The sequence below is a fragment of the Oncorhynchus nerka genome, linkage group LG14, assembly GCF_034236695.1.
Source record: "Oncorhynchus nerka isolate Pitt River linkage group LG14, Oner_Uvic_2.0, whole genome shotgun sequence".
Lineage (NCBI taxonomy): Eukaryota > Metazoa > Chordata > Actinopteri > Salmoniformes > Salmonidae > Oncorhynchus > Oncorhynchus nerka.
The window spans coordinates 53161829-53174140 of NC_088409.1; the positions used below are offsets into that span (position 1 = coordinate 53161829).

At 46.6% G+C, this 12312-nt stretch overlaps 1 protein-coding gene across 1 annotated transcript in view; it reads right to left on the reverse strand.

Annotated features, from left to right (window-relative positions):
• LOC115141471 (dedicator of cytokinesis protein 10-like) overlaps positions 1-12312 on the reverse strand; it is a 142273-nt gene that overhangs the window by 33504 nt on the left and 96457 nt on the right. Inside the window, 5 exon segments of the mRNA XM_029680362.2 lie at positions 8444-8557; positions 8657-8779; positions 8983-9089; positions 9976-10074; positions 10959-11016. Of these exon segments, the coding sequence (XP_029536222.2) occupies positions 8444-8557; positions 8657-8779; positions 8983-9089; positions 9976-10074; positions 10959-11016 (501 nt within the window).

Genomic DNA, 12312 nt, shown 5'->3' on the forward strand with positions numbered 1-12312 from the left:
CCAGACGGGAGATGACAAGTGCCTGGATTAGGACCTGCACCGCTTCCTGTGTGAGGCAGGGTCGTACTCTGCGGATGTTGTAGAGCATGAACCTACAGGAACGGGCCACCGCCTTGATGTTATTTGAGAACGACAGGGTGTTGTCCAGGATCACGCCAAGGTTCTTAGCGCTCTGGGACGAGGACACAATGGAGTTGTCAACCGTGATGGCGAGATCATGGAACGGGCAGTCCTTCCCCGGGAGGAAGAGCAGCTCCGTCTTGCCGAGGTTCAGCTTGAGGTGATGATCCGTCATCCACACTGATATGTCTGCCAGACATGCAGAGATGCGATTCGCCACCTGGTCGTCAGAAGGGGGAAAGGAGAAGATTAATTGTGTGTCGTCTGCATAGCAATGATAGGAGAGACCATGTGAGGTTATGACAGAGCCAAGTGACTTGGTGTATAGCGAGAATAGGAGAGGGCCTAGAACAGAGCCCTGGGGGACACCAGTGGTGAGAGCACGTGGTGAGGAGACGGATTCTCGCCACGCCACCTGGTAGGAGCGACCTGTCAGGTAGGACGCAATCCAAGCGTGGGCCGCGCCGGAGATGCCCAACTCGGAGAGGGTGGAGAGGAGGATCTGATGGTTCACAGTATCGAAGGCAGCCGATAGGTCTAGAAGGATGAGAGCAGAGGAGAGAGAGTTAGCTTTAGCAGTGCGGAGCGCCTCCGTGATACAGAGAAGAGCAGTCTCAGTTGAATGACTAGTCTTGAAACCTGACTGATTTGGATCAAGAAGGTCATTCTGAGAGAGATAGCGGGAGAGCTGGCCAAGGACGGCACGTTCAAGAGTTTTGGAGAGAAAAGAAAGAAGGGATACTGGTCTGTAGTTGTTGACATCGGAGGGATCGAGTGTAGGTTTTTTCAGAAGGGGTGCAACTCTCGCTCTCTTGAAGACGGGAGGGACGTAGCCAGCGGTCAGGGATGAGTTGATGAGCGAGGTGAGGTAAGGGAGAAGGTCACCGGAGATGGTCTGGAGAAGAGAGGAGGGGATAGGGTCAAGCGGGCAGGTTGTTGGGCGGCCGGCCGTCACAAGACGCGAGATGTCATCTGGAGAGAGAGGGAGAAAGAGGTCAGAGCACAGGGTAGGGCAGTGTGAGCAGAACCAGCGGTGTCGTTTGACTTAGCAAACGAGGATCGGATGTCGTCGACCTTCTTTTCAAAATGGTTGACGAAGTCATCTGCAGAGAGGGAGGAGGGGGCGGAGGGGGAGGAGGATTCAAGAGGGAGGAGAAGGTGGCAAAGAGCTTCCTAGGGTTAGAGGCAGATGCTTGGAATTTAGAGTGGTAGAAAGTGGCTTTAGCAGCAGAGACAGAGGAGGAAAATGTAGAGAGGAGGGAGTGAAAGGATGCCAGGTCCGCAGGGAGGCGAGTTTTCCTCCATTTCCGCTCGGCTGCCCGGAGCCCTGTTCTGTGAGCTCGCAATGAGTCGTCGAGCCACGGAGCGGGAGGGGAGGACCGAGCCGGCCTGGAGGATAGGGGACATAGAGAGTCAAAGGATGCAGAAAGGGAGAGAGGAGGGTTGAGGAGGCAGAATCAGGAGATAGGTTGGAGAAGGTTTGAGCAGAGGGAAGAGATGATAGGATGGAAGAGGAGAGAGTAGCGGGGGAGAGAGAGCGAAGGTTGGGACGGCGCGATACCATCCGAGTAGGGGCAGTGTGGGAAGTGTTGGATGAGAGCGAGAGGGAAAAGGATACAAGGTAGTGGTCGGAGACTTGGAGGGGAGTTGCAATGAGGTTAGTGGAGGAACAGCATCTAGTAAAGATGAGGTCGAGCGTATTGCCTGCCTTGTGAGTAGGGGGAAGGTGAGAGGGTGAGGTCAAAAGAGGAGAGGAGTGGAAAGAAGGAGGCAGAGAGGAATGAGTCAAAGGTAGACGTGGGGAGGTTAAAGTCGCCCAGAACTGTGAGAGGTGAGCCGTCCTCAGGAAAGGAGCTTATCAAGGCATCAAGCTCATTGATGAACTCTCCGAGGAACCTGGAGGGCGATAAATGATAAGGATGTTAAGCTTGAAAGGGCTGGTAACTGTGACAGCATGGAATTCAAAGGAGGCGATAGACAGATGGGTAAGGGGAGAAAGAGAGAATGACCACTTGGGAGAGATGAGGGATCCCGGTGCCACCACCCCGCTGACCAGAAGCTCTCGGGGTGTGCGAGAGCACGTGGGTGGACGAAGAGAGAGCAGTAGGAGTAGCGGTGTTGTCTGTGGTGATCCATGTTTCCGTCAGAGCCAAGAAGTCGAGGACTGGAGGGAGGCATAGGCTGAGATGAACTCTGCCTTGTTGGCCGCAGATCGGCAGTTCCAGAGGCTACCGGAGACCTGGAACTCCACGTGGGTCGTGCGCTGGGACCACCAGATTAGGGTGGCCGCGGCCATGCGGTGTGGAGCGTTTGTATGGTCTGTGCAGAGAGGAGAGAACAGGGATAGACAGACACATAGTTGACAGGCTAGAGAAGAGGCTACGCTAATGCAGAGGAGATTGGAATGACAAGTGGACTACACGTCTCGAATGTTCAGAAAGTTAAGCTTACGTAGCAAGAATCTAATTGACTAAAATGATTAAAATGATACAGTACTGCTGAGGTAGGCTAGCTGCGTTGTTGACACTACCCTAATCAAGTCGTTCCGTTGAGTGTGAAGTTTCTACAATGCTGCTTTTCGGGGGCAAGCTGGCTAGCTAGCAGTGTTGGTTACGTTACGTTGCGTTAGGAGAACGACAATAGCTGGCTAGCTAACCTAGAAAATCGCTCTAGACTACACAATTATCTTTGAAACAAAGACGGCTATGTAGCTAGCTATGTAGCTAGCTACGATCAAACAAATCACACCGTTGGGACTGAAATGAAATGAAGATATGATACTACCTGTGGAGCGAAGCGGAATGCGACCGGAATGCGAAAGTTCTATTCAGTAGACGTTGGCTGGCTGTTGGCTAGCTAGGAGTGTCTCCTACGTTAAGGACGACAAAATAGCTGGCTAGCTAACCTCGGTAAATTAAGATAATCACTTTAAGACTACAAACTCTAACTACACAATTATCTTGGATACGAAGACAGCAAAGACAACTATGTAGCTAGCTAACACTACACTAATCAAGTCGTTCAGTTGAGTGTGATAGTTACTACAGTGCTACGGTAGACGGTGAACGTGTTGGGCAGATAGGAGACGACGAAATACGATAATTACGCAATTATCTTTGATACAACGACGACTATGTAGCTAGCTAAGAAGAAATTGCTAAGATTAGACAAATCTTAGCAATGAAAAAGTTATACAACCTGCAGACCGAAGCGCGGATGCCAGCTTGTTAGAACACAATCGTAATCATAAAAGGCCCTGGCAAAATTGCAATGTTATGTTCTGGATGAAACAGAGGCCATTCAGATGTCAGAGGTCATTCTCAAAGCACCGTTGGGTCAAAGGGCAATGAGGATTATTTTCGGACAGTGTGCTCTTTCCTTAAGAATCAACTCCTTGGCGCTGACTCAATTTGTCTTTCTTCGATTCCTTGCATCCCATGTCCTCGTCTCTTTCTCAACCGTATCGGAGTAAAAGGTCCAAGGTAGGGTTGAATGGTGGGAACCCGGTTACTGAGATTTACGGCCCAAAATCACTCCCTTTTCCTGGGATAAAATACAGCGATAAACCGGTAAACTACAATAAATGATTTATATCAACAGCATGACGTGAAATGGAGCAGTCTTCCCCTCTCTTCTCATCAATTCCATTCAAATTGCATCCAAAATAGATAATCCTGTTCAATATTGATATACAGCTCTGGAAAAAATGAAGAGACCACTGCAAAATGATCAGTTTCTCTGGTTTTACTATTCATAGGCATGTGTTTGAGTAAAATTAACATTTTGGTTTTATTCTATAAACTACTGACAACATTTCTCCCAAATTCCAAATAAAAATATTGTCATTTAGAGCATTTATTTGCAGAAAATGACAACTGGTCAAAATAACAGGAATGGCCAAAAGTCACTCAACAGCAATGTCAAATCAAATCAAATTTTATTTGTCACATACACATGGTTAGCAGATGTTAATGCGAGTGTAGCGAAATGCTTGTGCTTCTAGTTCCGACAATGCAGTAATAACCAACGAGTAGTCTAACCTAACAATTCAACAATTTAAAACTTACTAGCCTCTACACTACTGTCCCATCGATGTGGATAGAGGGGTGCTCCCTCTGCTGTTTCCTGAAGTCCACGATCATCTCCTTTGTTTTGTTGACGTTGAGTGTGAGGTTATTTTCCTGACACCACACTCCGAGGGCCCTCACCTCCTCCCTGTAGGCCGTCTCATTGTTGTTGGTAATCAAGCATACCACTGTAGTGTCGTCTGCAAACTTGATGATTGAGTTGGAGGTGTGCATGGCCACACAGTTGTGGGTGAACAGGGAGTACAGGAGAGGGCTCAGAACGCACCCTTGTGAGGCCCAAGTGTTGAGGATCAGCGGGTGGAGAGGTTGTTAACCTACCCTCACCACCTGGGGGCGGCCCGTCAGGAAGTCCAGTACCCAGTTTCACAGGGCAGGGTCGAGATCCAGGGTCTCGAGCTTGATGACGAGTTTGGAAGGTACTATGCTATGGTGTTAAATGGTGAGCTGTAGTCAATGAACAGCATTCTCACATAGGAATTCCTCTTGTCCAGATGGGTTAGGGCAGTGTGCAGTGTGGTTGCGATTGCATCGTCTGTGGACTTATTGGGGCGGTAAGAAAATTGGAGTGGGTCTAGGGTGTCGGGTGGAGGTGATATGGTCCTTGACTAGTCTCTCAAAGCACTTCATGATGACGGACGTGAGTGCTATGGGGCGGTAGTCCTTTAGCTCAGTTACCTTCGCTTTCTTGGGAACAGGAACAATGGTGGCCCTCTTGAAGCATTTGGGATAAGGATTGATTGAATATGTCCGTAAACACACCAGCCAGGTGGTCTGCGCATGCTCTGAGGATGCGGCTGGGGATGCCGTCTGGGCCTGCAGCCTTGCGAGGGTTAACGCGTTTAAATGTTTACTCACGTCGGCTACAGTGGAGGAGATTCCGCAGGTTTTTGTAGCGGGCCGTGTCAGTGGCACTGTATTGTCCTCAAAGCGAGCAAAGAAGTTGTTTAGTCTGTCTGGGAGCAAGACATCCTGGTCCGCAACGGGCCTGGTTTTCTTTTTGTAGTCTGTGATTGACTGTAGACCCTGCCACATACCTAGTGTCTGAGCCGTTGAATTGCGACTCTACTTTGTCTCTGACCCTAAGCTTGTTTGATTGCCTTGCGGAGGGAATAGCTACACTGTTTGTAATCGGTCATGTTTCAGGTCACCTTGCCCTGGTTAAAAGCAGTGGTTCGCGCTTTCAGTTTTGCGTGAATGCTGCCATCAATCCACGGTTTCTGGTTTGGGAATGTTTTAAAAGTTGCTGTGGGAACGACATCGCCGATGCACTTGCTAATAAACTCGCTCACCGAATCAGCGTATTCATCAATGTTGTTGACGCAATGCGGAACATATCCCACTCCACGTGATCGAAGCAATCTTGAAGCGTGGAATCAGATTGGTCGGACCAGCATTGAACAGTCCTGAGCGCGGGAGCTTCCTGTTTTAGTCTCTGTCTATAGGCTGGAAGCAACAAAATGGAGTCGTGGGCAAAACACAGGACCCGCTTCTGGAAAGTCGTATTCCTGGACTTAATGATGGTGAGTTGACGTTGCTATTATATCCAGTAGTTCCTCCCGATTGTATGTAATAAAACCTAAGAAATAACACATAAAAAAACTAAATACTGCATAGTTTCCTAGGAACGCGAAGCGAGGCGGCCATCTCTGTCGGCGCCGGAAGTCAACGTGAAAGACTGGTGGAGAGCATGCCAAGATGCATGAAAGCTGTGATTGAAAATCAGGGTTATTTGATTTCTGAACTCTTCCTCAGTTAAAACATTAGTATTGTTTTGTTTAAAAATGAATATGAACTTATTTTCTTTGCATTTATTCGAGGTCTGACAACACTATATTTTTTTGTTATTCTGACCAGTTGTCATTTTCTGCAAATAAATGCTCTAAATGACAATATATTTATTTGGAATTTGGGAGAAATGTTGTCAGTAGTTTATAGAATAAAACCAAAATGTTAATTTTACTCAAACACATACCTATTAATAGTAAAACCAGAGAAACGGATAATTTTGCAGTGGTCTCTTCATTTTTTCCAGAGCTGTATATGTCCTAGCCTACCTCTTTCAGGTAATGAATGAGGGGTTATGCATAATAAGCTTCTAACTAGCCTCTGGCGATTGGGCAAGGTGAATGCACTAGCATTCGCTAGCCTATGCTTGCAACTTTGGCGGCACCAGAATCACATGTTCTCTCAGCTTTATCATGGTTTGAACGAGGTGTGTAATTCCAGTCCAATAATACAGTACAGTAATACAGTTCACACTCAGAAATATCCTACTGGAGCTAGTTTCATTTATTTACCCAAGAGAGCATATTGGTAGCTACATTACGGGATTTCATGTTTTTTTGTCGTGCGTAATGTGCAGTAGCCTATATATCATATATGTATTGGATAACAGCACAATCATTTGGGCTTATTTGGGCTTGGGCTCATAAAATGTCTTTAATGTATAAGCCACACTTTAAAGACATTTTATGAGCCCTAGCCCAAAAAAGCCCAAATGATTGTGCCGTTATCCAGCATCAGGCTTGAATTTTCGATTAAAGCTCTAATAAAAACCAGATATAGGCCATTTATATGCTTCGCTGCAACTCCCTTACGGACTCGGGAGAGGTGAACGTCGAGAGCCGTGCATCCTTCGAAACACGACCCTACCTCATGACCCAATGCCCGCTTAATCAGGAAGCCAGCCGCACCAATGTGTCGGAGGAAACACCTGGCGACCGTGTCAGTGGACATCCCAGCCGTTCAAACTCTCCCCTATCCTGGACGATGCTGGGCCAATTGTGCGCCCAGCATGGGTCTCCCAGTCGTGGCCGGCTGCGACAGAGCCTGGATACGAACCAGGATCTCTAGTGGTACAGCGAGCACTCCGATGCAGTTCCTTAGACCTCTGCCCTACTCAGGAGGCCCTGCTTCATATGCTTTTGAATGACACCGGAAATACCGGGATACCTGGGAAAAAAGTGATTTACTCTAGGGGTGGAACATTAGTAAAATACCGGGAATATATTCAAACCCTAGTCCAGGGTCCCTTCACTCGGACCCCCGGTTTGGAGAGGAGGCTGCGAGGAATCGAGGAGAGATGAGTTGAGAAAGAGCCCTCCATTCCAACATTCATTACCAGGGCCGTATTCATAAAGTGTCTCAGAGTAGAAGTGCTGATCTAGGATCAGGTCGCCCCTCTTATTCATTATGACTTAAAATGCTAAACAGATCCTAAAAGCAGCAGTCCCACTCTGAGATGCTTTGTGAATACAGGCCCTGGTCTGGACTGCCTGCATGTATGCTGCTATGTCATCTTGACACCAACTGTTCTAAGATCTGTTCACAGGAGCTAGAGATTAAAGATTGGGATCATTGAAGGGAAAAAGATTACTGGAGATTATAGGATGTGGGTATCGGGGTAGGTATCAGGGTTGGGATAAATTCTATTTAAGCTCCTTCAACTCAGGAAGTAAACTGACATTCCAATTCCCTTATTCATTTCCTCATCTCTTTTAAATGAGGGACATTTTTTCCCCACATTATTCTGAATTGATATAGAATCAACCCCAAACCCAGGTAGGTATACATATCATATAGGTATACATATATATATCTTAGAAGACAGGTTAGAGAAGTTACTACCGGTGAAGGGAGAAGAGAGGGAAGAGAGAACGGAGGAAACAAAAAGAGACAAAAACTTACCGCAATCTTGATACAGAAAAACCAAAAGGAAGAAAAGAAAAAGAGCAGATGGAGGAATTAAAGAGACAAGTTGTGATCCACCCCTCTCCCCATTCACCAAAGGTTAAATGTCTAAAGGATTCAGGCTCTTCTAAGATGAGTCCAACCAGCTTACTGAATGTAGGAGTTATGCGACAAAAGACAGATACTCGGTGAGAACACCTATGGGTCTGGGTTTGTACCAGAGGGCTATAGCTATAGCATGTATGCTGCAGATGTGGAGGCTATCAAGCTAGTAGACGCTAGTTGAAGCTAGCGCATTGCGGTGTGACATTTCCTCCTCCCGAGACCTGAAGGCTTGAATCCCGGAGCAGGGATGGTACACGCTAGCCTGAGAGCCAGTCTGTGTGTGCGATCCAGATCGATGCCAAACATGACAATGAGTAACAAGGAGTTAGCATGATAGCACAAACAGACTGGCACTCTGGCTAGGAACATGGTAAACACACACCTTTCTATAAGGTGCGTTTGTCATTTTCATTGTTTTCTGTGGCTCTGATGGCACTTACCAGTCCATAGAACGCCACGCGGTAGTATCGGCCAAACAGACGCTTCTCAGAGTTCACGACCTCTGTCACCTTCAGGTAGGAGCGGTGGATGTCGTAGTACAGCTCCGATAGCCTCTGTGGATCACACACAAAATGTCAATCACAACTATCCCCTTCCTGTCCATGTGTCTCTGGCCTGGTAAATAAACAACCTTGTCCTATCCACCCAGTCACCTTGAAATCTCGCCTCTTTTCAAAGACGGCAATGACGGGCTTGTTGATATCGGCGATGAGCTCGTGCCTCTCAGACTTCCACAGGTAGTCCACACACAGCTCCAGCTGCTCCACTAGAGTATCCTACATACACAGGAAGTATAGGACGCAAGTTACAGAGAAGAAAAGTAGATAGATAAATCTATACAAGAAACTACAAGGACGCATCTCAAATATCATGCTTCTCTTGTCAGGTTCTGCATTGTATTGTCATTGAATGATCTTCCAAATCTGAGCTGAAAATTCTATACAATTCTTTGTACTGGACCCAGTAGGGGTGAAGGTACCTCAGTGTAGGGGGTATCTTGAGTCCCTGTGTCCTCTTTCATGGCCCCCTCTTCCTTCACGTTCGGTGAGATGCACAGGAAGGCCGCCCAGCCCATGGAGAACGACGCTGAGGTTTCACACAGGATATGACATCAGAGAAGGAGGGACATCAGAGCGAGAGCTCAAAGGAACAACATGTTGTCACTCTCTTCTTTATGCTTGTGTGCATGTTATCATCCGATGGTGAACCCATACACCACACACTCTCGCTAACTCACACACACACACACACACACACACACACACACACACACACACACACACACACACACACACACACACACACACACACACACACACACACACACACACACACACACACACACACACACACTGTGGTACTTAACATTCCTTGTGTTCCATATCAACAAACCTCAAACAAAGAACAGTAACTCTATTCATTGTGAACGTGCATTCTTTACACATAACAAGTGAAACTTGGGTGGACATCAATAAAGGCATCTCTCAAAAGGCAAGGTAGACCACAGACATCCAGACATCTTTCAATAGTAAAGGCAAAATCAGTGGACTTCAAAACACTGTACTCCATTCTGTTAGTCTTTTGAGTCATAGCGTTTGTTCAGCATACCTCTTAGAATGAATGTCCAATACATTGCTTCATTCTAAGTGGTATTGCAAAGCAATTTCAGTGGACTTCAAAACATTACACTGTGAACCTGTACAAATGTAGATTCCATTCTGCTAGTTGCAGTCAAAGATTGGTCCTGGTGTTTTTAAGTAAATGGTTTTCACTATCTATATTGTATGTAGATTATGTGTACGTTCTACATACTCTGTTTATTGCTGTCAGCACCATTTCACAACGTTACATTCCTGGTAGATGTAAATGTACTTGGCGAATAAAGTTCTGATTCTGAAGTAAGCGTAGCTTGAATCCCCCCCACCCTTTACGCATCCCTGTTCCATGGCCGGCCCCAGGGCGGCACACTCACTTTCTCCATCTCGGGGGGTTAGTAAGGGGCTACAGTTAATGACATTGGGCTCCTCAGGAACCACACTTGACATCCTGGCCTTGTCAGGTTTCCAGTAGCCTGCGTTATAAGGAGGAATATAGGAGTTTACTCTACACAATTTAACTTTCCACTTGCTGTTTTGCCTTTTTTCACTTCACGACAAGCCAGTGCTTTTTACAGGGCATGCTTTCCACACACGGCGAGCGGCGGAAAGCGAGAGCGAGAGATGACGGCTCAGGCTCTGAATGGTGAAGCATGGGCTAGCAAGCACACACACACGTGCAGATGGAGACACCGCCTTCCCACGTCATAGTAGTGCACACTACACACGAGAGGAGGTGAAGTCGCACTCACAGCAGCAGACGCCGGCTACGTCCCAAATGGCACCCTATCCACTCTTTACCATCTCATACACAAACATAGGGTGCTATTTGGGACGCAGCCCATGTTTGTGTGTGAGAGAGTAAAGAGTAGATGGCCAGTACTGTGGCACATAGAGGTCTCTGTGCGCTGATTGGATGATGTCATTGTTTTCCAGACAGTGGGGTTGTGACGCACAAAATTCAGCTCTGACTAACCTCTCTTCTCACACCCAAATAAGTCATATGCCAACACACAAAAGCATGCACACATACACAGTGTATAACAAATCCACAAGCATATACATGCAAATACATGTATACACACACTCATACCATTTCCACCCCTACACACGCAGACAAAGTCGTTAGAAACAGATGTTTGCGCAGAGAGGCTTACAGTAGCCATATGCACACAGTGCTGAATGATGATGTCACACATGCTGTCCAGCCAATCGATGGTCAGAGGGGCCAGAAGACTCACAAGCAGTGGTTAGAGGTTCTCCACACGCACACGCTAGAGAGCACACGCACGCACACATACACATCTGCAGAAGCTTGTCAGCAGCACTGGCATGTTGCGACCCACCGGGCTGTTCTCACCTCTCCTCTTGAGGGACTCAGCGATCAGGGCTGAGATGTGGATGTAACACATGGCCGCCTGAGGGACAGACGAACAGGAGGGAAAGAGGTGAACAGCTTAATCACAGATACCAACACATCATTAACTAGGTGTCCCACAGTAGGAGTGCTGATCTAGGATCAGTTCAGACTTTTAGATCACAATTTATAAGACTACATGGACAGGGGGAGATGATTCTAGATCAGTACTCCTACTCTGAGATGCTCTGAAATGGCCCCTGAACACTATCACAGTGTAACAACCCTAGTCTTGGCAAGTGCATTATAAACACTGTGGCAGTCTCAAGTAGTTTGAATTACCCCCTAAAAATGTTCCATTGTTGTCAGAGGTGGGATGATACAGTGAGTCCTCACTGTCAGTATAAGCAATTTGGCTGTATGCCCAGAACATTGCTTTGAGAATGGATAGGGATATCTCAGTTTCAAGATGAAGTCACAATGCATGAACCAAAAGTTAATGATGAATTAATTATGAATAATGTAAATCTACACAAAATATTCTTTAATGTCAAAGTACGGAAATAATTCTAACATTTCTTAAAAAGTAATGAAAAATTAAACACTAATATTCCTTGATTAGATCCGTATTCACCTCCGAGTCAATACATGTTAGAAACACCTTTGGCAGCGATTACTGCTGTGAGTCTTCCTGGGTTAGTCTTTAAGTGCTTTGCACACCTGGATTGTGCAATATTTGCCCATTATTATTTTCAAAATTCTTCAAGCTCTTGGGGGTCATGGCTACACAGCAATTTTCAAGTCTTGCCATAGATTTTAAAGCAGATTGAAGTCAAAACTGTAACTTGGCACTTTCACTGTTTGCTTGGTAAGCAACCCTAGTGTAGATTTGGCCTTGTGTTGTAGCGTAGTGTCCTGCTGAAAGGCGAATTTGTATCCCAGTGTCTGGTGGAAAGCATCCTCTAGGATTATGCTTGTGTTTAGCTCCATCTTTTTTTTTTTATCCTGGTACGCGCATGCACGAGGGCACCAGCTGTTCTCGATGACTGTGTGAAAACACTCTCGGTAGCTGATGTGAGCAAGACCATTAAACCGGTCAACATTCACAAAGCCGCGGGGCCAGATGGATTACCAGGACGTGTACTCAAAGCATGTGCGGAACAACTGGCAAGTGTCTTCACTGACATTTTCAACCTCTTTTCAACCTCTCAACTGAGTCTGTTTAAAGCAGACCACCATAGTCCATGTGCACAAAGAAGCAAAGATAACCTGCCTAAATGATTACCGTCCCGTGGCACTCATGTCGGTAGCCATGAAGTGCTTTGAAAGGCTGGTCATGGCTCACATCAACAGCATC